Source organism: Rhinatrema bivittatum, chromosome 8 (genome assembly GCF_901001135.1).
Source record: "Rhinatrema bivittatum chromosome 8, aRhiBiv1.1, whole genome shotgun sequence".
NCBI lineage: Eukaryota > Metazoa > Chordata > Amphibia > Gymnophiona > Rhinatrematidae > Rhinatrema > Rhinatrema bivittatum.
The window spans coordinates 142,183,033-142,209,989 of NC_042622.1; the positions used below are offsets into that span (position 1 = coordinate 142,183,033).

General features: G+C 44.5%; 1 protein-coding gene across 1 annotated transcript in view; it reads right to left on the bottom strand.

Annotated features, from left to right (window-relative positions):
• Window positions 1-2,624: 2,624 nt before the first annotated feature.
• MAP3K11 (mitogen-activated protein kinase kinase kinase 11) overlaps window positions 2,625-26,957 on the bottom strand; it is a 50,269-nt gene continuing 25,936 nt past the window's right edge. The window contains exons 6-10 of the mRNA XM_029612170.1: window positions 19,700-19,813; window positions 19,431-19,572; window positions 19,074-19,159; window positions 17,712-18,227; window positions 2,625-4,120 (exon numbers count right to left, since the gene is read on the bottom strand). Of these exons, the coding sequence (XP_029468030.1) occupies window positions 3,525-4,120; window positions 17,712-18,227; window positions 19,074-19,159; window positions 19,431-19,572; window positions 19,700-19,813 (1,454 nt within the window). The 3' untranslated portion in view covers window positions 2,625-3,524. The remainder of the gene's footprint in view (window positions 4,121-17,711; window positions 18,228-19,073; window positions 19,160-19,430; window positions 19,573-19,699; window positions 19,814-26,957) is intronic.

A 26,957-nucleotide genomic window follows, 5' to 3' on the forward strand; every position in this document is an offset into this window, starting at 1 on the left:
AATGACGGCAGAAGAAGACCAAATGGCCCATCCAGTCTGCCCAGCAAGCTTCCCTCATTTCTTCTCCCATACTTATCTGTTTCTCTTAGCTCTTGGTTCTAATTCCCTTCCACCCCCGCCATTAATGTAGAGAGCGGTGATGGAGCTGCATCCAAGTGAAATATCTAGCTTGATTAGTTAGAGGTAGTAGGGGTAGTAACCGCCGCAATAAGCAAGCTACACCCATGCTTATTTGTTTTTACCCAGATTATGTTATACAGCCCTTATTGGTTGTTTATCTTTTTCCCTGCCGTTGAAGCAGGGAGCTATGCTGGATATGCGTGAGGTATCAGTTTTTTTCTTCTCCCCTGCCGTTGAAGCAGAGAGCTATGCTGGATATGCATCGAAAGTAAAGTATCAGGCACATTTGGTTTGGGGTAGTAACCGCCGTAACAAGCCAGCTACTCCCCGCTTTGTGAGTGTGAATCCTTTTTTCTTCTCCCCTGCCGTTGAAGTTATGCTGGATATGCGTGAAGTATCAGTTTTTCTTTTTCCCTGCCGTTGAAGCAGAGAGCTATGCTGGAAATTCGTGATGTATCAGTCTTTCTCCCATGCCGTTGAAGCAGAGAGCCATGCTGGATATGCGTCGAGAGTGAAGTATCAGGTACATTTGGTTTGGGGTAGTAACCGCCGTAACAAGCCAGCTACTCCCCGCTTTGTGAGTGCGAACCCTTTTTTCTTCTCCTCTGCCGTTTAAGCAGAGAGCTCTGCTGGATGTGTGAAGTAACAGTTTTTCTTTTCCCCTGCTGTTGAAGCAGAGAACTATGCTGGATATGCATTGAAAGTGAAGTATAAGAATGGAGTGATCAAGCTAGTTGAAAGGCATCAGGAATAGAGGAAGGTGGAGGTAGTAATTTGGATATTTGGTTTGGGGTAGTAACCGCCGTAACAAGCCAGCTACTCCCGTCTTTGTGAGTGCAAATCCTTTTTTCCACATTTCCTCTTGCTGTTGAAGCTTAGAGTGATGTTGGAGTCACAGTAACCATGTGTATGTTTATTGAATAAGGGTATTGTCTCCAGGCAGTAGCCATCATTCTGGCGAGTCACCCACTCTTCATTGGCGGCCTCTTGACTTTACGGATCCACAGTGTTTATCCCACGCCCCTTTGAAGTCCTTCACAGTTCTGGTCTTCACCACTTCCTCCGGAAGGGTATTCCAGGCATCCACCACCCTCTCCGTGAAGAAATACTTCCTGACATTGGTTCTGAATCTTCCTCCCTGGAGCTTCAAATCGTGACCCCTGGTTCTGCTGATTTTTTTCTTATGGTAAAGGTTTGTTGTTGCCTTTGGATCATTAAACCTTTCAAGTATCTGAAAGTCTGTATCATATCACCTCTGCTCCTCCTTTCCTCCAGGGTGTACATATTTAGATTCTTCAATCTCTCCTCGTACGTCATGCGATGAAGATCCTCCACCTTCCTGGTCGCCCTTCTCTGTACCGCTTCCATCTTGTCTTTGTCTTTTTGTAGATACGGTCTCCAGAACTGAACACAGTACTCCAGGTGAGGCCTCACCAAGGACCTGTACAAGGGAATAATCACTTCCCTTTTCTTACTCGATATTCCTCTCTCTATGCAGCCCAGCATTCTTCTGGCTTTTGCTATTGCCTTGTCGCATTGTTTCGCAGACTTCATATCATTAGACACTATCACCCCAAGGTCCCTCTCCTGCTCCGTGCACGTCAGCCTTTCCCCCCCCCATCGAATACAGTTCATTCGGATTTCCGCTCCCCATATGCATGACTTTGCACTTCTTGGCATTGAATCTCAGCTGCCATATCTTCGACCACTCTTCCAGTTTCCTTAGATCCCGTCTCATTCTCTCCACTCCTTCCGGCGTGTCCACTCTGTTGCAGATCTTAGTGTCATCCGCAAAAAGACAAACCTTACCTTCTATCCCGTCCGCAATGTCGCTCACAAAGATATTGAACAGGACCGGTCCCAACACCGATCCTTGCGGTACACCACTTAAAACCGCTCTCTCTTCAGAGAAGGTTCCGTTTACCATCACACATTGTCTTCTGTCCGTCAACCAATTTGCAATCCAGGTCACCACCTTGTCACTCACTCCCAAGCTTCTCATTTTATTCACCAGTCTCCTGTGCGGAACCGTATCAAAAGCTTTCTCTGTCTCCATCTGCTGGAGGGGAGGCAAAATCCAGGAGTCTGGACTGATCCGGGTACATACAGGGAACATGTACTTTCACTTCCTGGGGAATAAAACAGTTCTGAAAGATGCCAATAAAGGACAGGAATAGCAACACTAGTCACTCCTACAGTTGTGGGTAAATGTTAAACTTTTTGGTAGTCTTTATAGTTATTATGAATTAATATTAAATGTAGTTAAAAAAAAAGCACCCTGCACTAAATGCAACTGCCCTCTACTCTTGAGGTACCTCAATAGCCACCCTACTACCACCAGCCAGTCAGGGGAGACTGATGTCATTGGGGAGACATGGCATGAACTGCACTCACAGCACCATTGGTGATCTCAGAAAGGCACTCTAATGCAGTCCCAGGCAAGCTGAATATATATGCAGGATCTATGGAAATATACTGAAAACCAAAAGAACATTACACAGCTCTCTGAGAACAGTAAATATTTATTTATGTTTGGTCTTTTCTGGTTTTGGATTTCGGTCCACAGGTTGGGCCACGGATAGGCACAGCTTGCTTTGTTCACAGAACTCAAGTAGAATCAGCTTAGTACAGTACAGACCACATTTCTCAACCTCACAATCACATTTCATTCAGGTTTTTTGTTGCTTTTCTTTTGCTCTAAAGTTAAGGGCTCTTGGATAAAAAAAAAGCAAAAATGGGGTCAGAAAATTTAACATGGGCTGAACAAGCTTTCTGGGAAAAAGATTACTTGCCTCAGCGATTCTTTACAACTCAAACAAATGTACGAGCAGAAGGGCCTGGAGGAAAGGAGATGCTGGGAAAGAGGAGGGTTGAGCAGTGCAATCAAAGATTTAACAGTGCAGAGTTCTAGAAGGATGGAAGCCAGCCACCTAGGGCTCCAGTCATGATGGTGGTCTGTAGCAATGTGGTTATCTCTTCTGCAGCGTCATGGCTGAACCCCTGCTCACCTAAAGGCTTTTGGGTGATAACGGCTTTGGGTTACTGCTAAGGTGGGCTGGATGTGTACTGGCACATTAAGAGGTAGTGGCTTTAACAATTAAGTCATCTGAAGACAAGCCTGAGGCCTTTCATTTGTCTTCTCATAAACAGCTGGCTTGGTCCCGTGTTTGGGGGCCCCTCCAGATGTTGCACTCAGTAGTAAATTCCCTTACATATTCACTCATCTGTGTACTAAAAACATGCACTTTCCCCCAACCCATTTCACATGCCTAACATTCCCAGACACTTGATATTATGCGTCAAGAGGGCTGGGTCCTTCCCCAGAGGGGCTTCAAGGCAAACAATGTTGCAAAGATCAGATCTATGATAATTTTCTATTACTTCAAGGACCCCCAATGATCCCTTCATGGATTTGGGCTACAGTCTCTCACTGCTTGCTTGTTCTCCAGTTTGCCCAGTAAGTGTTCAGCAGTGGTTAGAAAAGGCCGAGGGGGGACCCTGGGGGAGGCAGAGGGGCTGTGCCCTGCCTGAGGGTACAAGGGAGGTGAGAGATGAGCATTGGGAAGCCCAGTCCTATTGGGGGAGGTGGTGAAGGGGTCCAAGTCACTGGAGATGAAAGGTGATGGCCTGGGCTGGTCATAACTCACAGTGGGGCCAGGGCCCCAAGCAGGATCAAAGGGTAAGCAGGAGCTAGAAGTCCTCGAAGATAAGGAGTCCGAGTTCAAAAAAGGATTCTTGGAAAACTTGGCCTTTCCCGTGGTTGTCCAGACATGGTCAGGAGAACTCCCACCGCCACTCCATGGTGCTGATTCGGGCACTGAAGGTGCTTTGGGGCCAGATGAAACAAAACTCCAGGGGTCTATGCGGCTGCGCACGGGGGATGGCCGTGGCCGAGGAATGATCCGGACGCTGGAATGTGAGAACTTTGGGCTGACTTCACCTTGGCAAGAGGGCTCTAAGCGCTCTGGGTTCATGAGCAAGGGAGACGGAAAAGTAGCACCTGTTGAAAAGGCAAGATAAAAGGGAGTTAGTTCCAATCATCAGCCAAAGCAAATCATACAGCAGGGATGGCCAACTCTGGTCCTCAAGAGCCACAAACAGGCCAGGTTTTCAAATCATTAGATACGGGCCTGCCACAGTATTTGCTGAACGTTCTTCAGCTGGTGCAAAATTCAACAGCAATGATGACTTTTTTAAGCTAAACTAGGGTATATAAGTGAGGCCATATATGAAAGAAAGTCATTGCATATCAGGGAAAGAAATGGAATATATTCCCAGATGTTCATTGCACTGACAAACTAAAAAATTGTGTGCCTACAAGGAAAGTAAATTGCAACATACAAGATGGAATGCGATGCTTCTTCAATCACTGGATCAACTCAGTGGAATAAAATCCTTGTGGAACTGAGATTAGAAAAGGATTTCAAAGTGTTTTGGAAGAAATTAAAAGCCTATCTGTTCATATAGACATATGGGGATTGATGCTCATGGTAGAATGCAGTGGAAGACTGGCTCAGAGAGGTGCATGGTATTTTACATATAAATGTCTGTTTTTATATTATTTTAAAGAAATGTGATGTTTATGTATTGAAATCTTGTTGATTTTCTGTATGTATTGAAATGTTATCTGCATTGAAAAAATTGAGGATTTGTGGATTATAAGTCTTTTTTAATAAATAAAATAAATATTCACAATGACTGTGCATGAGATAGATTTGCATGCACTACCTCCATTAAGCTAAAACTAATGAACCAAGAGTGAAAGAATGAAAAATATATCCCCATAACGCGATCTCACTCAAACACTATATAGCTTGGATAATAAATTCACAGATAAAAAGTTTGTGACCCTCATATAGCACAACCCAGGCACGAATATTTTCGCGTTCTCAGTGAGGCATGGTGCTAAGATTTAATCATCTGTCATAACAGTTGTTCAAAAATACTGATGTTTATATTTTTTTTTGCAATTAAAAGCTGTACTTAAGTGAACTTATCTTAACTGTATCAAGATCGAACGATAAGGGCAGTCAACGCCTGTGCAGCCTGACCATCACGGTCTTCTGCTGTGCAGCCCTTAACTCAGATCCGACATTGCAATGTTTTGGAAGAGAATTTCCTTCTTCAGGAGTAGCAGTTATATTTACGTTTTCATGCTATACTGCCAAATCTGCAGGAGTTTGCAGAGTCCTTTTTCCCAATCCGTTTGAGCAAAGACACCCCCCATTGTATGCAAATCTATCTCATGCATATTCATGGTGGATATCCTGAAAAGCAGTCTGTGGTTCTCAAGAACCAGAGCTGGCCATCCCTGTCATGCAGCATTTCTACAGTGAGTTCAAGGAGAAACAATAGGCTGTGTGTCTACTGCAGTGCTTCTCAACCCAATGCTTGGGGCACACCTAGCCAGTCAGATTTTCAGGATATCCACCATGAATATGCATAAAATAGAGTTGCATACGATGGAGGCAGTGCATGCAACTCTATCTCATGCATATTCATAGTGGATATTCTGAAAACCTGACTGGTTAGGCGTGCGAGGATTGGGTCTACTGCAGGGTTAGGCAAATCCCATCCTCACGTGCCACAAATCTGTCAGGTTTTCAGGATATCCATATTGAATATGTATGTGATCCATTTGCATGTAGTGAAAACAGTGCATGCAAATGCATTTTCAGTGAGGATTTCTTGAAAAGCCAACAGGTATGCAGCACTCAAGGACCAGAGTTGCCTACTCTGCTCTACTGCATACAAACATTGCTGATGAAGTGACTCTAAGGTTGGACTAGGATGGTTCTATGGGAACTGGAAGAGCTGAATCAGACTTTCCTACCCCATGCATGCTAGGATTTGTATTTCCTGCCCTTTAGAGAAATTGGAACAAGTCCCACAGGACTGGCTTGGCCTGTCCCTGCCGACATCAAGTTTTTGGCAACTCTACTCTCAGATGAGGGTGGAGGAGTTGCTTAATAGTCAAAGCGGCAGGGTGAGAAGCAGGGAATCCAGAGTTTAAATCCCACTTCTCCCACTGACACTCCTTATGACCTTGGACAAGTCACTTTGTCCACCATTGCTCCCAGTACCAATAGAGATTGTAAGCCCTCTCTGGGACAGGGTCCTATCTACTGTACCTAAACTATAACATAACAACATAACAGATGTCAGCAGAAAAGGATCAATCGACCCATCCAGTTTGCCCAGTTATTCTGGTCTACACTATCAAGGATATAGCCCAGTTGCTGCTGTACAAGCTTAACTACTTGTAGGATAACCCTCCTTATCCAAGTCAATTTTTGTTGTCTTCCTATTTGGTTCTCCACCAGCCTGGGTAGATGAGAGCATAAAATCACATTTTTAATCCAACACCCATAGTTTTGTAATAAATCTAAACAGCTCACAACATGAATGAGGCAGTTGCCTGAACATCTGGCCTCCTGCTTCCCTGGTGGCCTTGCTGAACAATATTAACATAATAAAGCAGATAAAGCCAAAATGGTCCATCCACTCGGTCCTGTTGAGATTTGTCCACTCTGGGCAGATGTGAATATAAATTCTCATATGCAACCCAATACCAGCTCCTCCTCCTCTTTCCCCCATATCCTTTCCTTATCTTCCAACCAGACCAGCCTTAAGCATGGGTTGTGCCCCCCCACTTCACAGCAGGTAAAGACAGTAACAGGCTTGCTGATATTCCATACATATTTATTTACTTATAGGCATCTGGGCTGACCTCAGCCTGCCAATATTCTGTCTCTAGCAGCTGGAAGGCAGGCTTTTCGTGCTCTTAGGTTTGGTTAGCCTGGTTGAAGGACCTTCAGAGTGGATAGGCAGTTTTTGAGGCAAAAGCCTTGTGCTCCTTCCCTCAGTGGATCAGTGCCTTAGACAAGAGGGCTTCCAGGGATTGAGAACTCAGTCCTCTGTCCTTCCCATCTTCTCTCTCCCTGCCCCCTCTTTTTAATTTTAAATTTAACCAGGCCGCCTCAGGGAAATTAAAAAAAAAAAAAAAAAAAAAAAAAAGCTTCCTTAGGTTTCTTTACTCCCTCAGTTGTTGTGCATTAATTAAAGCACAAAAAAAAAAAAGTAGCTAGAGTCAAAACATTTCCTTTTACAGGTGAGTAGGGAAATCTTGAATTTTTCTCCAGGGAGATTTTTTGTTTCTTCATAGCACATGTGAAGCTACAGCGGCTTCTGGTGAATGTGGGAAAAAGCCCATGCTCTGTGAGAGATGTGGCATTTGGAAACAGATGGGAGAAGGCCCGTGGTGCTGTGGCTGTGCGGACAGGGGAGGATGGTAGTTGGCAGCAGGAAATGGCTGTGCCAGGGGGAGCCGCATCGGTGGGTTCCATGGTTCAGCTAGTTTCCTCCGGCAGCAGTGCTGTTGTGGAGGACCTGGTGGCCATTTTAAAAATGCGACATGACATGGCTGATCCCTCCACATTTAGATCCTGCATTACAAGTGTCTACGGAATTTTCTTCTGGAGTCGCTTGGGTGTTGGGAGCTTAAAATGGGTGATCACTTCTCACTAATGTTAGTCTCTTCTTCAGCCTGGACCACTATTTCCTCACAAGTTTTAGGATATCTGCACCAGGCATTTTGTATGGGCCAGAGTGCAACAGCAGTTCCTTCCCTAGGTGTGGCTCCTTCTCAGGAGGGCAATCCTGGGATTTCAGGCATAAAAAGGGGAAAGTATGACAGAAAGGAGGCAGAAACATTTGGATGGCTTTTCCTTTGATTTTATTGGATTGAGGGAGAGGGCCAGTGAGTCAGAGTTGGAGGAAGGGTGGAATCCCCCTGACATTAAGGACAGATCTGCCATGGCAAGTGGATGAATGTTCTGAGTCCTCAGAAGATCTCATTATTGTTGATATTCGGAAACCAGCAAGGGCTTTAGCATTACATAAGCTGGTCACGGATTCGCTTGAGTTGGCGTGGGAATCACCGGAAGCTAATTTTGAGGGAGGTCATTCCTTGGCAAAGCTTTATCCTCTGGTCACCCAAGAGACAGAGAGGTTGAGGTTTCTGAAGGAGGATGCACTGGTGTGTGTGGTATCGTAAAGGACCAATACTCCTTTGGAGGGCGGTGCTGTACTCAAAGATCCACAGGATAGACAGTACTTAAGCAAGCCTTCAAGGCTTATAGTATTTCTCTCCAGATAACAGCATGTAGTGTATTATGGACAGGGCTACACTGCGATTGCTTGTAGCATGTTTAGGAGTGCGTGCAGGAGGGCAATGCATTATGCTTGGAAGAGACTGCCCATTTGAAGCTAACTGTGGCCTTCTTTGCTGATGCTGCATTTGATTCAGGTCGGGCATCTACTAGAAGTATAGCTTCTATCATAGCAAGGCACTTGCTGTGGCTCAGGAATTGGTGGGCAGATTCAATTTCTAAGAGTCTGCTGCCCAAGCCCGCTTTCAAAAGTAAACTCCTGCTTGGTGAGGACTTGGAGAAGATGGCCCAGCCCTGGGGTGAATCCAAAATTCCCAGGCTTCCAGAAGATAAGCAGAAAAGTTCACTATGTCAATTGCTTTTTAGGAGTATGGTGCAGAGCAGTTAGAAGGTAAGTTTCTTCATTTGTAGCAAAACAACAACCAAAGCAACTTTGCTATTCTGTGCAATTCAACAAACAAAATGTGACAAAATGTGACTTACTCTCTTATCGCCGGCTGAGGAGAGACTCCCTGACCCAGAATACCTTGCTGGGTGAGCTCTTAAGGAGGACTGGGCTAGATAACTGTGGCCGGTCCTTTAAGGTGTTCTGAGATTTGTTTTAGGGACTCAAAGAGGTTTAAACCAGAAAGATCTTCAGGAAGTCAAAGGTCTAGGCCATATGGTAGCTTTCAGTCCTTTTGAAATTTCAGGAGAATAGGAATGGAAGGGGAGCCAGGAAATATAGGAACTTCCTGAAGCTCCCAATGAAGGTATACAGACCCATTCTCTGGCGTTAAAGACTGGTGGCAGGTTGACAAAGTTTCTCCAGAGATGGGTCCAGATTACTTCAGACTAGTGGGCCTTAGAAGTAATTTCAGACGCTTTTATGGTTTCTCCTTGTCATTCTCCTTGAAAGAGGGGGGGTAATTCAGGTTATTCTTTGTCTCCTGAATATAGGTGCAATGGTTCACGTTCTGTTGGAGTGAAGGGGTCAAGCTTGCTATTCGATCTTTGACGTTCCAAAACAAGAGGGAACGTTTTGGATGATTTTGGATCTCAAGCAGGTCAACAGGGCTCTGAGAATTCCTTATCTCAGAATGGAAACTTTAAGTATGTGATAGTAGCTGTAAGACAAGGAAAATGTTTTACATCTCTGGCTGTGGCAGAAACATACTTACATATTCCTATCAGAGTGGACCGTCAAAGGTTTCTACATTTCTTGATGCTAGGCAGCGTAGTTCGCTCAAAGCTGAGCACATGACTGACTGCTCATACATTTCACAGCATCATTCACAGATTTTATGTGGTCACATATATCAACTTTTCTTTGTGCTATATACAAAAATGCAATGCTAATAATGGCACTCAAAAATTGTTGGTTTAAAAAAAATTGTTGCTCACGCAAAAAGAAAATTTGCACACATCTAGTCACTCTTTGGAGGGAGCATTGCTAGGTAGTCATTTTCAGTTTCAGACTCTTTCCTTTGGTCTAGCCACGGCACCCAGAATCTTCTCCAAGGTTATGGTGGTATCAGCGGCCTTCTTGCATTGATAGGATATCCTGGTTCACTCCTATCTGGTCTACTCCCATCTTCCCAGGAAAGCACGGTTGCCACTGAAAGAATGGTTCCATTTTTAGAAGAGCTAGGATGTGTTATAAATTTCACGAACAGCAAACTGCAGCCATCACAGTCTCTGGAGAATCTGGGGATACTTTTCAACACAAGGAGGGACCAAGTGTGAATAATGGTTCTGCAAATTCGGAAGTTGCAGGTGGAAGTGGAAGCCTTGTAAGATTCCAAGGGAATAACTGTTTGGACCTATCTTCAACTGTTAGGGTTTATGGCAGCAGCCTTGGCCTTAGTTCAAGGGCTCACATGAGGTCATTACAGAGCTTTCCAGGTGGGTCTTTACTATGCGGTCAGGTTGTCTGTTCTAATTCAGACAAGGGAGAATCTGGATTGATGAATGACAATTTGGAAAGAGTAATAGATTTGAAATCTCCTGGGTGGGTGGTGGTAACTATGGGTGCAGGTCTTCAAGGTTAGGGAGCACATTGCCAAGGTCAAGTGTCTCAAGGCACCTGGACAGCAGAGGAAACCAAGTAATTGATTAACCAGTTGAGAGGCCAGTGCAATTTGGCTAGCGTTAATTCAGTTTGTGCCATTTCTGAGAGGTCAGGTGGTCAGGATTTTGTCGAAAAATGCCTCAGCAGTGGCATATGTGAATCTTTAGGGGGTACCAAAAGCCCTCAAGTGTCAGTGGAGATCATTCCATTCTTGCAGTAGGCACAGAATCATTTAAAAATGATGTCAGCATCTCACATAGCAGGATGAAGAACGTTCAGGCAGCTGCTCTCAGCCGCAATGTTTTAGATCCTGGAAAAGGGATGTATGCAGGAGGGCAATGTTTACCATCGCATTGTGTTATGTTGGGGGGGAGCCAGAGTGGGGCTCATGGCAATCCACAAGAATGCAAGGGTAGAAAGATTCTTCAGCAGAAGGGAACAGGGAACGTCTGAGCTAGATGCCTTTATTCAAGCTCGGCCAGTGCATCAACTAATTTGTGTGTTCTCTCCATGGTTTCTAATAGGCAGAGTTCTGCAAAAGATTTCCAGACATCAGTGGCCTGTGATTCTGGTAGCTTCCGCTTGCCCCAGGAGACCATAGTATGCAGATCTAATTTGGATGTCGTACAGGAATCCCTTTCTTCCCTCTAGGAATTCAAATCTGCTGAAGCGAGATCTGGTCTAGCATGAGGATCCAGTTTGATTGTGTTTTACAGACTGGTCCTTGAGAGATCTCATTTGAGTAAGAAGGAATATTCTCAAGACGTGGTGGAGACCTTATTGCATTTATGGAAAGGTTCTACTTCCTTGGATTCATCTGGATTGATGAATGACAATGAATGACAATCTGGATTGATGAATTGATGAATGACAATTTGGAAAGAGTAATAGATTTGGAATCCCCTGGGTGGGTGGTGGTAGCTATGGGTGCAGGTCTTCAAGGTTAGGGAGCACATTGCCAAGGTCAAGTGTCTCAAGGCACCTGGACAGCAGAGGAAACCAAGTAATTGATTAACCAGTTGAGAGGCCAGTGCAATTTGGCTAGCGTTAATTCAGTTTGTGCCATTTCTGAGAGGTCAGGTGGTCAGGATTTTGTCGAAAAATGCCTCAGCAGTGGCATATGTGAATCTTTAGGGGGTACCAAAAGCCCTCAAGTGTCAGTGGAGATCATTCCATTCTTGCAGTAGGCACAGAATCATTTAAAAATGATGTCAGCATCTCACATAGCAGGATGAAGAACGTTCAGGCAGCTGCTCTCAGCCACAATGTTTTAGATCCTGGAAAAGGGATGTATGCAGGAGGGCAATGTTTACCATCGCATTGTGTTATGTTGGGGGGAGCCAGAGTGGGGCTCATGGCAATCCACAAGAATGCAAGGGTGGAAAGATTCTTCAGCAGAAGGGAACAGGGAACGTCTGAGCTAGATGCCTTTATTCAAGCTCGGCCAGTGCATCAACTAATTTGTGTGTTCTCTCCATGGTTTCTAATAGGCAGAGTTCTGCAAAAGATTTCCAGACATCAGTGGCCTGTGATTCTGGTAGCTTCCGCTTGCCCCAGGAGACCATAGTATGCAGATCTAATTTGGATGTCGTACAGGAATCCCTTTCTTCCCTCTAGGAATTCAAATCTGCTGAAGCGAGATCCGGTCTAGCATGAGGATCCAGTTTGATTGTGTTTTACAGACTGGACCTTGAGAGATCTCATTTGAGTAAGAAGGGATATTCTCAAGACGTGGTGGAGACCTTATTGCATTTATGGAAAGGTTCTACTTCCTTGGCTTACGTCAGGGTGTGGCAAGTATTTGAAGGGTGGTATGAGGCTCAGCAGATGGTGACTAGAGGTGCTTCTATTCCTACCATTTTGCAATTTTTGCAGGAGGGCTTGGATAACAGTCTAGCTCTGCATTCCTTGAATGTACAAGTATGGCAGCTATTGCTCGTTATAGGTATTTAGTTCAGGGTGGATCTTTGTCTGCTCAGTCAGATGCTTTGCGTTTCCTGAGGGGAATGAAGCACATAAGACCACCATGGAGGGAGGTGATCCTGTCTTGGAATTTAAATGTGGTGCTATCTTTCCTAGTGGCTTCCTCCTTTGAGAAAGGTCTCAGTTAAGCTTCTTGCCCTCAAGGTGGTGTTTTTGGTGGCCATCTGCTCAGTTTGACAGATTTCTGCATTACAAGCTCTTTCATTCAGGGAACCTTTCTTGGTATGTTCTGAAGAGACGGTGCTGTCCTTTCTTCTGAAGGTGATCTCGGCTTACCACCTTAGTCAGGTGGTGTGTCTCCCTTCTTTTTGCAGGGACTAGTGTGGGAAGGAATACCCTTTGCTTCATTCCTTGGATGTGCAAAGGGGATTGTTGTGATATTTGAAGGTTATGAATGGTTTCAGGAGGTCTGATCATCTTTTTATTCTGCTTGCAAGGCCAAAGAAAGGAGAGGCAGCAAGGTTTTGTTAGCGCAATGGATCAAATATATCACAGCAGCTTATATGGAGAGCATTGCTGCTTCCTAAAACAATAAGGGCTCATTCAATGAGAGAACAGGTGGCTTCTTGGACTGAGCTTTGTTTGGTGTTGCCATTAAGATTTGCTCTGTCTTGGTTATATTCTTTTGAAAAGCATTATTGTCAAGGGCGTTGTTAGGTACTTCAAAGATCCAGGGCATGGGCCCATAGACCCTCTCTCTCCACCAAGACATTTGATGACATGGGGACTTCACCACTGTCCCTGAACTTGACTCTCCCCTCTCTGTCCCTCCTTTTCTAGCATCCCCAGGATAGTAGCAATGAATAATCTACTAATGGATCAATAGAATCAATAGAGCTATCACTGATGAGTAATACTGTGCGATATTAATTGAAGGATATGATAAGAATATCCTAAGTCTGAGGAACCAAAGCTTAAAAAAAAATCTGATTGCCAGTCAGCGGGTTAGAAAAACGGACACTCAATTTTACTGGCGTCCATGCTATTGTCCCTAGCACCTCCTTATTAGCGTGCCACCTCATTTAAATACAGAATCGTGTGCCCAGGAGAGCTGCCTGGGCACGCGTCAGGAGAGCGGGTGCGGAACAGCGCCTGCTCTCCCACATTTTTTATTGTATTGGCCCAGTGTCTCTCTCTCATATGCTCACACACACACACACACACACTCACATACTCTCAAACACAAGAATACACACATACTTGCTTGTTGTCTCACATACACACGCTTGCTCTCTCTGTCTCCCTGGAATGTACAGGCAGAAGCAGCCTACATCTTGGGTTCACATAGTGTCTCTCTCACATGCTCACACACACACGCTTGTCTCACATACACACATGCTCACTTTCACATACAAAATGATCACTCTCACATACTTTCTCACGCATATACATACATGCTTGCTCTCATATATGTTTGCTCTCTCACACACACATGCACTCAGTCTCCCCGAAATCTTCAGGATGTAAGCAGAAGCAGCCTCCTTTCTATGGTGATGCAGTAACAGCATTCTTGTTTCTTCTGCCGCATGACCCAACTAATGCAGCAGCCTCCCTCCCGGTACGGGCCCAGCCGACAGCAGAAGCCTTCCACCCTGCACAGGCCCGGCCTACACTGCATACAAAAGTCTTCAGGGATTGAAAAAAATATCAGTGGGGCCATAATTGAGACTTGGGGCTTTGGATTCGGGCCATGGGGTGCTAACAATGACCCTGGTTATCAAGTTGATGTCTCAGCTAGGGAGGATGTTTCCTTTTATTTGAGGTTTAGCTTGGTTACATCTCATGCATCTGGACTGGTCTGGCTGGAAGATAAGGGAAAAAAATGTATATTTACCCAATAATTTCCTTTCTTTGAGTCCAGAGTGACCAGTCCAGGACCCTCCCTTGTTTACAGAGGAACAAAGAAATGACAGCAGAAAAGGACCAAACGAGAGGGGCCATCCAGTCTGCCCAGCAAGAGCATGGTAGCATCAAAGATATCAGGCTTATTGGTCAAGGGCATCAACAGCCACATCAACAAGTTACCCCCACTTCTATTTGTTATCCCAGACCCCAAATTCCAGTGTCCTAGTTGGCTGCTGTCTGAGTCTGATTCCCTCCCACAGTTAAAGCAAAGAGCAATATTGGAGTTGCACCAAAAGCATGAAGGTCCACCGGTCAAGGGTAGCAACTGCCACACAGCAAGTTAACCCCATGCACTTCCCTCTTCACTTCCTTCCTTTAGTCCCTAGGGATCCACAGTGTTTATCCCATGCCCCTTTGAAATCTTTTTTGTCTTCACCACCTCTTCTGGAAGGGCATTCCAGGCATCTACCACACTCTCCATGAACAAATATTTCCTGATATTGGTTCTGAGTCTTCTTCCCTGGAGTTTCATTTCGTGACGACTAGTTCTACTAATTTCTTTCCAACGGAGAAGGTTTGTTGATTGTGCATCATTAACATCATCTGAAGGTCTGTATCATGTCTCCCCTGCACCTCCTCTCCTCCAGGTTATACAAAGTGAGGTCCTTCAATCTATTCCTCATAAGTCATTTGATGGAGACACCCCACCATTTTTATCACCCTTCTCTGGACAGCCTCTATTTCTGGACAGGTCTGGCTGGACTCAAGGAAAGGAAATTATCAGGGAAATATAAATTATTCCTAACTTGTCCTCTCAACTCATTTCCTACCACCGCCCTCCATATCTGTTCCAAGTATACTACAAATCTGCTACAGGCCTAACCATCTTCAACTTTGCTTCTTTATTTAAGTTAACACCCAGGACTCCCTTCCACAGGTGTATGAAAAGTTTAAGCACCTTTGGTCAAATTGTATGTTTCACTCAGGGGCAGATTTTCAAAGGGGTACGCGCGTAAGATACGTGCGTACCCCCCGAAAACCTGCCCCAAGTTCACCCTGCGTGCGCCGGGGCTTTCCTGGGGGGGGGGTTTGGGTCGCGGCGGCGCGTCATCCGGGGGCGTGGTTCCGACCCGGGGGCGTGGCCGCAGCCTCCAGACCAGCCCCCGGACTGGAACATGGCGCGCCCGCAGCTGGCCCGGTGCCGATTTTGCACAGCCTTGCGCGCGCCGACCCCGGATTTTAAAGGCTACGCGCGTATCTATTGAAATCCGGCGTACCCTTGTTTGTGCCTGGCGTGCAAACAAAAGTACGCGTGGGCATACTTTTTAAAAATCTACCCCTGAATCTTTAAGTGAACAGAAGCTGACACATTCTCTATATGTACAAAGTTAAACATGACATCTTCCTGCAATTCTGAATGCAAAATTACTATTTGCTGATTTTATAAGACAGAAAATAACCACCAGTGAACATGGCATGTGCAAAAGTTTGGACACCTTTTCAAACAGAACTTTGTAACAGCTCCTTTGGCAGAAACAGCAGCTTCCAAACATTTCCTATAGCCAGCTACAAGTTCTTGCTTCTGGAATTTGTTTCCACTCTTCCTTACAGAACTATTCTAGCTCAGACATATTCTTAGGTCTCCTTGCAGGCACTCCTCACAGATTTTCAATAATATTAAAGTTTGGGGACGTTCACAAATCTTCATCTTTCTTTCCTGCAAGTACTTCATGGTTGATGATGAGGTATGTTTCAGATCGTTGTCTTGCTGAAATATCTAACCTCTTTTCAGCTTCAATTTCTTCACTGACTGTGGGACATTAGCTTCTAGGAAGTGTTCCAAAAAATTTCAGGCTTATTAAGCTTTTGTTTTGCATACTTTAGACAATGACTTTTATGATGGGGGTCACAGAAAAAGTTTCCTTCTGACAACTCTCCAATGCAGAACACCGTTGTGTAACCAACGCTGTACTGTGGACAATTAGTTCAGTGTTGGCTAAACTTTTCAGCAGGTTGTTTTTCAGATCTGACCAGTTTTTTTGGGCAGTTCTATCAGATATTTTTCTTGGTCTTCCAGATTATTGTCTTGATTTTTTGTAATTTCCATTTCTTAATGTTTTTCACAGTTGAAATTGCTAGCACGAAGCATTGGAGATTTTTTTTCCTAGTAGTCTCCTCCTTTGTAAGAATGAATTATCTTTATTTTCAAATGAAGTTATGGCAAGTAGACAGAACAGAGACAGAGTATTTGTTAAACTGTAGACTTGTCTTCACCTGACTAACTGAAGGCCTAACGAGTCAATCAACTTTTTGGGTCTTAGTAATGAAACAACTGGAAGGGTGAACAAACCTTTGCATATGGCATATTTACTTTTCTATTATTTTCAATCTAAAAAAATTGCAGGAAGATGTTGTGCTTAACTTTGTACCATGTACAGGTTGTGTCATGTAGAGATTCAATGAAATATACAATCTGACTAGGGGTGCTTAAACCTTTGCATCAACTGTATGTTTTATTACTAAGTTGTGCCCACAGGCACCAAGGTTAGTAAGGCTGCTGTAAAAAAAAATAAAATAAATAATAATAATAATAATAAAATAAATAAACTTTCCAGCCTCCAATTCTCATTGAGGTTTGGCGTTTTACTCTATGTAGGTCACTCCAGTCTTGAGAGAGCCAGATGCTGTTGTACTACTGCTCTTTTGGGTTGTAACTATCACTCCATGCAGGTCAATCCAGTGCTTTCTTGGAGGCCCAACACAATCATACCATTTGCTGTTTAGGGTTGTATTTGGCCACTACCAACTTGCTGGCATCAACCTGGTTGGTTTCTAGGGAATTGTAGCCTACTGATAATCTGGCTACCCCATGGCCTGCTGTTATTAGGCTGTGCTTCCTTTATATCTCCCCTGCCTCCTCTGATGTGAAGAGTGAAGTGTGAGTTGTCTGCAATACTGCAATATCCCAGTGCTTTTCCTATCACTGTCCATTTTTCTTTCCTGTGCAATGCATGCCACACACATTTATGACATATCCCTGTTGCCACCCACAACTGCTTCATTATGACTTCTGTCAATGCTCCCCATTTGTCCTTTGCATAATGCTTTGGAGCATTTTTAAATTATTCTTGATTTTAGTGATAGGATTATTTTATATTATTTATTATCTATGATATATATATATATATTACCATTAATAATTAATATAAATATGATTACTTAGAAATCCATTGCTTATTCTTGGGATAAGCAGCTTGGAAACTATCTACCCCAAGGGATCCCGACAGGTACCTGTGACCTGAATTAACCACTGTTGGAAACAGGATACTGGGCTTCATGGTCTTTTGGTCTGACCCAGTTCATATGTTCATATGTAGTTTTATACTGATATTGCAGTAGTTTTGATGTTTTGTATTACAGTGTATATGTTATCTCATCTCTTTACTGCCCCAGACTTTGGGATCTTGAAAGTGTGTACTAAATACTCTAGTGATTCTTAAAGCAGGACAGAAGCTATATCTATAGCTGGGTTCCATCCTTACCCACTGGAGCTCCTCCCATGCCAGGGCACTGCTCTTCCAGCTTGGGGCTCTTTGGCGACTTCTGCCCCCAAGGTGAAACCTCCTTGTTGTTCTCAGCTGTCAATTGGTCACTCAGGTCTATCAGCAGCCCTTCCCCCTGGCGGGGACCAGCGGCCATCACACCGGGCCCTACATCTTCTGCCTCGCTCAGGTCTATCAGTATGTTAGGGGATTCCGCTGTGGGCAGAGAGGGTGACGTTTTCTGCCATTCCTTGTCCGATGCTTTTTCGTCCTTCTCCACTGATCGGTGAGCCGGCTGCAAATCCTTCCCCAAGCCGAGGGAGGCCAGCAGAGCAGCCCCACGGAGCAGTGCCCTCTGGAAGATTTTGGGAGATGGTGTCATCTTGTCTGGTGTGATGGTCAAGTGGGGAGCTGGGGGGGTGTTCCGGCTTGGGGAACTGTTTCTCCTTGATTCTTCTGCTGACTGCTGAGGTAGGGTGCCTCCCTCAGGGCTCAAGGATGGTTGCATGGCTTCTCCTGTGAGGGAAGGGGGGGATGGGACATAAACTGGATCAGGAATCCTGCTCACATTTCTATAATATATTATAATTACAACCTTCCTTTTTCCCCCCCCCAAGATAGTGCTAGAAGGGGTGTCAAGAGCTCATTTAAAGTAAGGGGCTGGCAACGTACCATACAACTTTGCAACATCAATGACAACAATCCTATCTCCTCTGGGGGAAGGTGAGTGGGTGTGTTCCTTGACACAAGCCAGCTGCACCATCGTGAACATGCCACTCCCTCTTCAATTCTGGCACCGCAAGCATTTTCAAGACGCCTGGGCGGGTTGTGTTAGTCTTGTGTGTTGCGAGACTAGCATGGCTGGCCTGCAAGTTTTGAAAACAGTCACAATGGCAGCATTCACAGGGTGTGATGTTTCTGAAGGAAGGGCTTTGGGCACCTCCCATGTGCACCAGACGTTAATGAAAGATTGAGCTGGAAGCAACCTCAGCATGCCATCTCCTGGCTCCTACCTAACCCATCCCAGGCAGACTTGCATCTGACCTGTTCTTAGAAGCTCCACCACCTTCCTGAGAAACTCATTTCCTCACTTGAGGCCTCTCACGGTTCCTCGGTCTCCCCTGCTGTAATCTAAGCCCACCACCTCCTTGCTCTTTTTATGGATAAAGGCCTGATCTGCATCCTCTGAATAACCCCTTGCATATGTTTTAAAGACGACTATTAAGCTGTCCCTCCGTCTTTTCTGAGTTATTACACTGGGATTGGAACTTGGGTGACCCCCCCCTCCCCCTCTGTCAGGAAGGAAAGCATGGAAAATAGTGGAGTAATGGGGGGGAGCTAGGGGGTGTGGGGAGGACTCACCATTTATGGCTGTGAGTGATGGCACCACAGGTTTGTGCTCCTCCACATCTATATACCAGGTGGTCTCTTCCAGCCGGGACCTCCTCCTGAAGAGGCAAGCAGGTGGGGTTAGAGTCCCAACTCCTTTGTTTGCTGGGGAAGTAGCTTACATTATCTTTTATTAGCAATCATTTTATTTTTATCTGGAGCTGACATTGCACCCAGCACTACACATGGTAAATTGGGATGACTCAGCTCAGGGATGTGATAAATCAGACCAAATACAGGCATTCATCTTTAATGCTCAGCTTTCTTCCGCACGGGGAACTCTTTTAACTTGGTTATGGGACACATGTATAGGGGCCCTTATCTGCTCACCTTTCGCTCTGGGGTCCTGGATCCCAAGGTTTGAGTGAGCTGGGCCCCCAGGTCCAACCGGACTTCCTCTCCCCGTTGCGAGGGGCCTCTGTCCGCCGCGCTGACTGCCTGCCCCAGGTCTGACTGGCCTCATTCGGATCCACTGCAGACCAGGAGGGAAAAAGAGAGAAAGTGCTGAGGGCCACCCCCATGACTTGCAGAATCTAAAATTGTGCCTGGGCTGCTGGCCTGTGAAAGAGAGCAGCTGTGGCCCCTGGCAATTAACTTACACTGAATGGCCCTGAAGCGGGGGAATGTGGGAGACCCGCCCGGTCCAATCTCAAAGATGTTCTTGCGTTTGTCCATGCCCGGAGATGCCTGCACAGTGATGCGGTGTTTGAAGTCTAAGATGTAGGAGAGAAGAGAGAAACAGTCACTCAAAGAAGCACAGGGAGATCAAGTGACTCAAACCATCGTCCATGGCAGAGCTGGGAATTAAAACGGAGCCACAGGGAGATGACACTTTGGTGCAGGCACACAGTAGCCACACAGTTTGCTCACTTATGCACAGCTCTAGCAATTCTATAGAAAACAACATGCTATTTCAGGCACTCTAAGAAATACAAATTTACTGGGGCAGGGAGGAATCAGAGAAACTGCCCTTAGATAGAGGATGGGGACACTCCCTTGCTCAGGGCCTTGTCCCCTCCCTTGTTTAACCTTAAACAGCACGGCAGCGAAAACACAAAAAACTATTTTGATCTCAGAGCAAAGAACAAAACACCCCAAACCTGTATGTGTCACTGGGCAGCAGGAGAATTGCTGTCTAACAATGTCACACAGTTCCACAGTGTTTGCTAGCCACACATTTTGAAAGGCCTGAAATCTATTTGAGAGGATATAAAACCTTAAAGGATTCTTGGCAGCCATCTTTGATTTGGCAAAACAACCCAGACATCAGTCTCGGTAAATCAACTAAATTACACAATACGCAATCCAGAATGCTGATATGATAGCTATCTGGTATTCCTGGATTTTGCTGTAAAATATTCTGTTTGCATTACATTACTTTGTAATTAGGATTCTACTGGGATTAGTGAGCATATTTCCCCAGATCAAAGATGGCTACTAGGTTCTCAGTCTTTTCCTATTGATTTGGAACAACAGTCTTTCCATGTGTCTTTCTAGGAAAACAAGACATAATAGTCAAACAAATGTAAACATCAGAAACAACCAAATCCCTACCCTCAACTTTCTAGTCTCATGATTTCATCAGCTATACCCAGCGGCGGATTCCCGAGGAATACCGGCCTGGGGATTTGCCGCCCAGGCCGGCCCAGGACACATCAACTGGTCAGCCGAGCGTGGCTCCGTCACGGCTGCGCACGGCAGACCACGTGACTGGAGCGACCGGCCCACCGGGGGATGCCAGATCCTCCGATAGGCCAATCCGCCCCTGGCTATACCAACTGTCAGTCAGTGACAGGCTAAGACCCAGCCCGAGAAGCCTGAAGAGGATGCACACTGGCATCAAAACAGGGATTGACAAGCCCAGAGTTTGAAAAGCTTAGGTTCATGGGGCTGAGTCAGTTAAAATCCAAAGCCTGCAACACATCCTGGAGCCCTGCCAACAGCAAGGGAAGCCTTGGGCAGGAAGGAAGCGAGAGAGGGCTGCAGGATAGCAGGACAAGAAGCTAGTGTTTATCTAGCAGGAAACCGCCTCTACCTCCATCCCTCAACAGAGGCAGAACCCATCACACATACAGCAGTGCCCCTTTATGAAAAGAAATTAAGGGCCCTCGACTACACACAAAGTGATGCCCTTTGAAAAGACATAGGCTTCCCTTCCCCTCTTCACCATATCCTACCAAACACAAGCAGTCTTCATAATGAGAGCCTAAGGCTTCCCCCAACCGTACACAACCAAACACAAGCAGTTCTCCTTAATGAGAGAAACTAAGGTCCCCCCATACATTACCAAGCACAAGCAGTTGCTCTTAATGAGAGAAACTAAGGTCCCCCCATACATTACCAAGCACAAGCAGTTGCTCTTAATGAGAGAAACTAAGGTCCCCCCATACATTACCAAACACAAGCAGTTCCTCTTAATGAGAGAAACTAAGGTCCCCTCATACATTACCAAGCGCAAGAGGTTTCCTTAATGAAAATCTAAGGCCCCCCCCAACCATACACTAACAAAGTTCCCCTTAATGAGAGGAAGTAAGGACCCCCTCAACCATACACCACCAAACACAAGCAGTTCCCTTTAATGAGAGAAACTAAGGTCCCCCCATACATTACCAAACTCAAGCAATTCCTTTTAATGAGAGAAACTAAGGTCCCCCCATACATTACCAAACACAAGCAGTTCCTCTTAATGAGAGAAACTAAGGTCCCCCCATACATTACCAAACACAAGCAGTTCTCCTTAATGAAAATCTAAGACCCCCCTCCCAACCATACATTAAGAAAGTTCCCCTTAATGAGCGGAAGTAAGGACCCCCCTCAACTATTTACCACCAAACAAAAGCAGTTCCTCTTAATGAGAGAAACTAAGGTCCCCCATACATTACCAAACACAAGCAGTTGCTCTTAATGAGAGAAACTAAGGTCCCCTCATACATTACCAAACACAAGCAGTTCCTCTTAATGAGAGAAACTAAGGTCCCCCCATACATTACCAAACACTAGCAGTTGCTCTTAATGAGAGAAACTAAGGTCCCCCCATACATTACCAACCACAAGCAGTTCCCTTTAATGAGAGAAACTAAGGTCCCCTCATACATTACCAAACACAAGCAGTTCCCTTTAATGAGAGAAACTAAGGTCCCTCCATACATTACCAAACACAAGCAGTTCCCTTTAATGAGAGAAACTAAGGTCCCCTCATACATTACCAAACACAAGCAGTTCCCTTTAATGAGAGAAACTAAGGTCCCTCCATACATTACCAAACACAAGCAGTTCCCTTTAATGAGAGAAACTAAGGTCCCCTCATACATTACCAAACACAAGCAGTTCCCTTTAATGAGAGAAACTAAGGTCCCCTCATACATTACCAAACACAAGCAGTTCCCTTTAATGAGAGAAACTAAGGTCCCCCCATACATTACCAAACACAAGCAGTTCCTCTTAATGAGAGAAACTAAGGTTCCCCTCATACATTACCAAACACAAGCAGTTCTTCTTAATGAGAGAAACTAAGGTCCCTCCAAACATTACCAAACACAAGCAGTTCCCTTTAATGAGAGAAACTAAGGTCCCTCCATACATTACCAAACACAAGCAGTTCCCTTTAATGAGAGAAACTAAGGTCCCCTCATACATTACCAAACACAAGCAGTTCCCTTTAATGAGAGAAACTAAGGTCCCCTCATACATTACCAAACACAAGCAGTTCCCTTTAATGAGAGAAACTAAGGTCCCCCCATACATTACCAAACACAAGCAGTTCCCTTTAATGAGAGAAACTAAGGTCCCTCCATACATTACCAAACACAAGCAGTTCCCTTTAATGAGAGAAACTAAGGTCCCCTCATACATTACCAAACACAAGCAGTTCCCTTTAATGAGAGAAACTAAGGTCCCTCCATACATTACCAAACACAAGCAGTTCCCTTTAATGAGAGAAACTAAGGTCCCCTCATACATTACCAAACACAAGCAGTTCCCTTTAATGAGAGAAACTAAGGTCCCCTCATACATTACCAAACACAAGCAGTTCTCCTTAATGAGAGAAACTAAGGTCCCCCCATACATTACCAAGCACAAGCAGTTGCTCTTAATGAGAGAAACTAAGGTCCCCCCATACATTACCAAACACAAGCAGTTCCTCTTAATGAGAGAAACTAAGGTCCCCTCATACATTACCAAGCGCAAGAGGTTTCCTTAATGAAAATCTAAGGCCCCCCCCAACCATACACTAACAAAGTTCCCCTTAATGAGAGGAAGTAAGGACCCCCTCAACCATACACCACCAAACACAAGCAGTTCCCTTTAATGAGAGAAACTAAGGTCCCCCCATACATTACCAAACTCAAGCAATTCCTTTTAATGAGAGAAACTAAGGTCCCCCCATACATTACCAAACACAAGCAGTTCCTCTTAATGAGAGAAACTAAGGTCCCCCCATACATTACCAAACACAAGCAGTTCTCCTTAATGAAAATCTAAGACCCCCCCTCCCAACCATACATTAAGAAAGTTCCCCTTAATGAGCGGAAGTAAGGACCCCCTCAACTATTTACCACCAAACAAAAGCAGTTCCTCTTAATGAGAGAAACTAAGGTCCCCCATACATTACCAAACACAAGCAGTTGCTCTTAATGAGAGAAACTAAGGTCCCCTCATACATTACCAAACACAAGCAGTTCCTCTTAATGAGAGAAACTAAGGTCCCCCCATACATTACCAAACACTAGCAGTTGCTCTTAATGAGAGAAACTAAGGTCCCCCCATACATTACCAACCACAAGCAGTTCCCTTTAATGAGAGAAACTAAGGTCCCCTCATACATTACCAAACACAAGCAGTTCCCTTTAATGAGAGAAACTAAGGTCCCTCCATACATTACCAAACACAAGCAGTTCCCTTTAATGAGAGAAACTAAGGTCCCCTCATACATTACCAAACACAAGCAGTTCCCTTTAATGAGAGAAACTAAGGTCCCTCCATACATTACCAAACACAAGCAGTTCCCTTTAATGAGAGAAACTAAGGTCCCCTCATACATTACCAAACACAAGCAGTTCCCTTTAATGAGAGAAACTAAGGTCCCCTCATACATTACCAAACACAAGCAGTTCCCTTTAATGAGAGAAACTAAGGTCCCCCCATACATTACCAAACACAAGCAGTTCCTCTTAATGAGAGAAACTAAGGTTCCCCTCATACATTACCAAACACAAGCAGTTCTTCTTAATGAGAGAAACTAAGGTCCCTCCAAACATTACCAAACACAAGCAGTTCCCTTTAATGAGAGAAACTAAGGTCCCCTCATACATTACCAAACACAAGCAGTTCCCTTTAATGAGAGAAACTAAGGTCCCTCCATACATTACCAAACACAAGCAGTTCCCTTTAATGAGAGAAACTAAGGTCCCCTCATACATTACCAAACACAAGCAGTTCCCTTTAATGAGAGAAACTAAGGTCCCCTCATACATTACCAAACACAAGCAGTTCCCTTTAATGAGAGAAACTAAGGTCCCCCCATACATTACCAAACACAAGCAGTTCCCTTTAATGAGAGAAAACTAAGGTCCCTCCATACATTACCAAACACAAGCAGTTCCCTTTAATGAGAGAAACTAAGGTCCCCTCATACATTACCAAACACAAGCAGTTCCCTTTAATGAGAGAAACTAAGGTCCCTCCATACATTACCAAACACAAGCAGTTCCCTTTAATGAGAGAAACTAAGGTCCCCTCATACATTACCAAACACAAGCAGTTCCCTTTAATGAGAGAAACTAAGGTCCCCTCATACATTACCAAACACAAGCAGTTCCCTTTAATGAGAGAAACTAAGGTCCCCCCATACATTACCAAACTCAAGCAATTCCTTTTAATGAGAGAAACTAAGGTCCCCCCATACATTACCAAACACAAGCAGTTCCTCTTAATGAGAGAAACTAAGGTCCCCCCATACATTACCAAACACAAGCAGTTCTCCTTAATGAAAATCTAAGACCCCCCCTCCCAACCATACATTAAGAAAGTTCCCCTTAATGAGCGGAAGTAAGGACCCCCTCAACTATTTACCACCAAACACAAGCAGTTCCTCTTAATGAGAGAAACTAAGGTCCCCCCATACATTACCAAACACTAGCAGTTGCTCTTAATGAGAGAAACTAAGGTCCCCCCATACATTACCAACCACAAGCAGTTCCCTTTAATGAGAGAAACTAAGGTCCCCTCATACATTACCAAACACAAGCAGTTCCCTTTAATGAGAGAAACTAAGGTCCCTCCATACATTACCAAACACAAGCAGTTCCCTTTAATGAGAGAAACTAAGGTCCCCTCATACATTACCAAACACAAGCAGTTCCCTTTAATGAGAGAAACTAAGGTCCCTCCATACATTACCAAACACAAGCAGTTCCCTTTAATGAGAGAAACTAAGGTCCCCTCATACATTACCAAACACAAGCAGTTCCCTTTAATGAGAGAAACTAAGGTCCCCCCATACATTACCAAACACAAGCAGTTCCTCTTAATGAGAGAAACTAAGGTTCCCCTCATACATTACCAAACACAAGCAGTTCTTCTTAATGAGAGAAACTAAGGTCCCTCCATACATTACCAAACACAAGCAGTTCCCTTTAATGAGAGAAACTAAGGTCCCCTCATACATTACCAAACACAAGCAGTTCCCTTTAATGAGAGAAACTAAGGTCCCTCCATACATTACCAAACACAAGCAGTTCCCTTTAATGAGAGAAACTAAGGTCCCCTCATACATTACCAAACACAAGCAGTTCCCTTTAATGAGAGAAACTAAGGTCCCCTCATACATTACCAAACACAAGCAGTTCCCTTTAATGAGAGAAACTAAGGTCCCCCCATACATTACCAAACACAAGCAGTTCCCTTTAATGAGAGAAACTAAGGTCCCCCCATACATTACCAAACACAAGCAGTTCCTCTTAATGAGAGAAACTAAGGTTCCCCTCATACATTACCAAACACAAGCAGTTCTTCTTAATGAGAGAAACTAAGGTCCCCTCATACATTATCAAACACAAGCAGTTCTTCTTAATGAGAGAAACTAAGGTCCCCCCATACATTACCAAACACAAGCAGTTCCCTTTAATGAGAGAAACTAAGGTCCCCCCATACATTACCAAACACAAGCAGTTCCCTTTAATGAGAGAAACTAAGGTCCCCCCCATACATTACCAAACACAAGCAGTTCCTCTTAATGAGAGAAACTAAGGTCCCCTCATACATTACCAAACACAAGCAGTTCCTCTTAATGAGAGAAACTAAGGTCCCCTCATACATTACCAAACACAAGCAGTTCCCTTTAATGAGAGAACTAAGGTCCCCCCATACATTACCAAACACAAGCAGTTCCTCTTAATGAGAGAAACTAAGGTTCCTCCCATACATTACCAAACACAAGCAGTTCCTCTTAATGAGAGAAACTAAGGTCCCCTCGTACATTACCAAACACAAGCAGTTCTTCTTAATGAGAGCAACTAAGGTCCCCTCATACATTACCAAACACAAGCAGTTCCTCTTAATGAGAGAAACTAAGGTCCCCTCATACATTACCAAACACAAGCAGTTCTTCTTAATGAGAGCAACTAAGGTCCCCTCATACATTACCAAACACAAGCAGTTCCTCTTAATGAGAGAAACTAAGGTCCTCTCATACATTACCAAACACAAGCAGTTCCTCTTAATGAGAGAAACTAAGGTCCCCTCATACATTACCAAACACAAGCAGTTCTTCTTAATGAGAGAAACTAAGGTCCCCCCATACATTACCAAACACAAGATGTTCTCCTTAATGAAAATCTAAGCCCCCCCCCCCCCAAG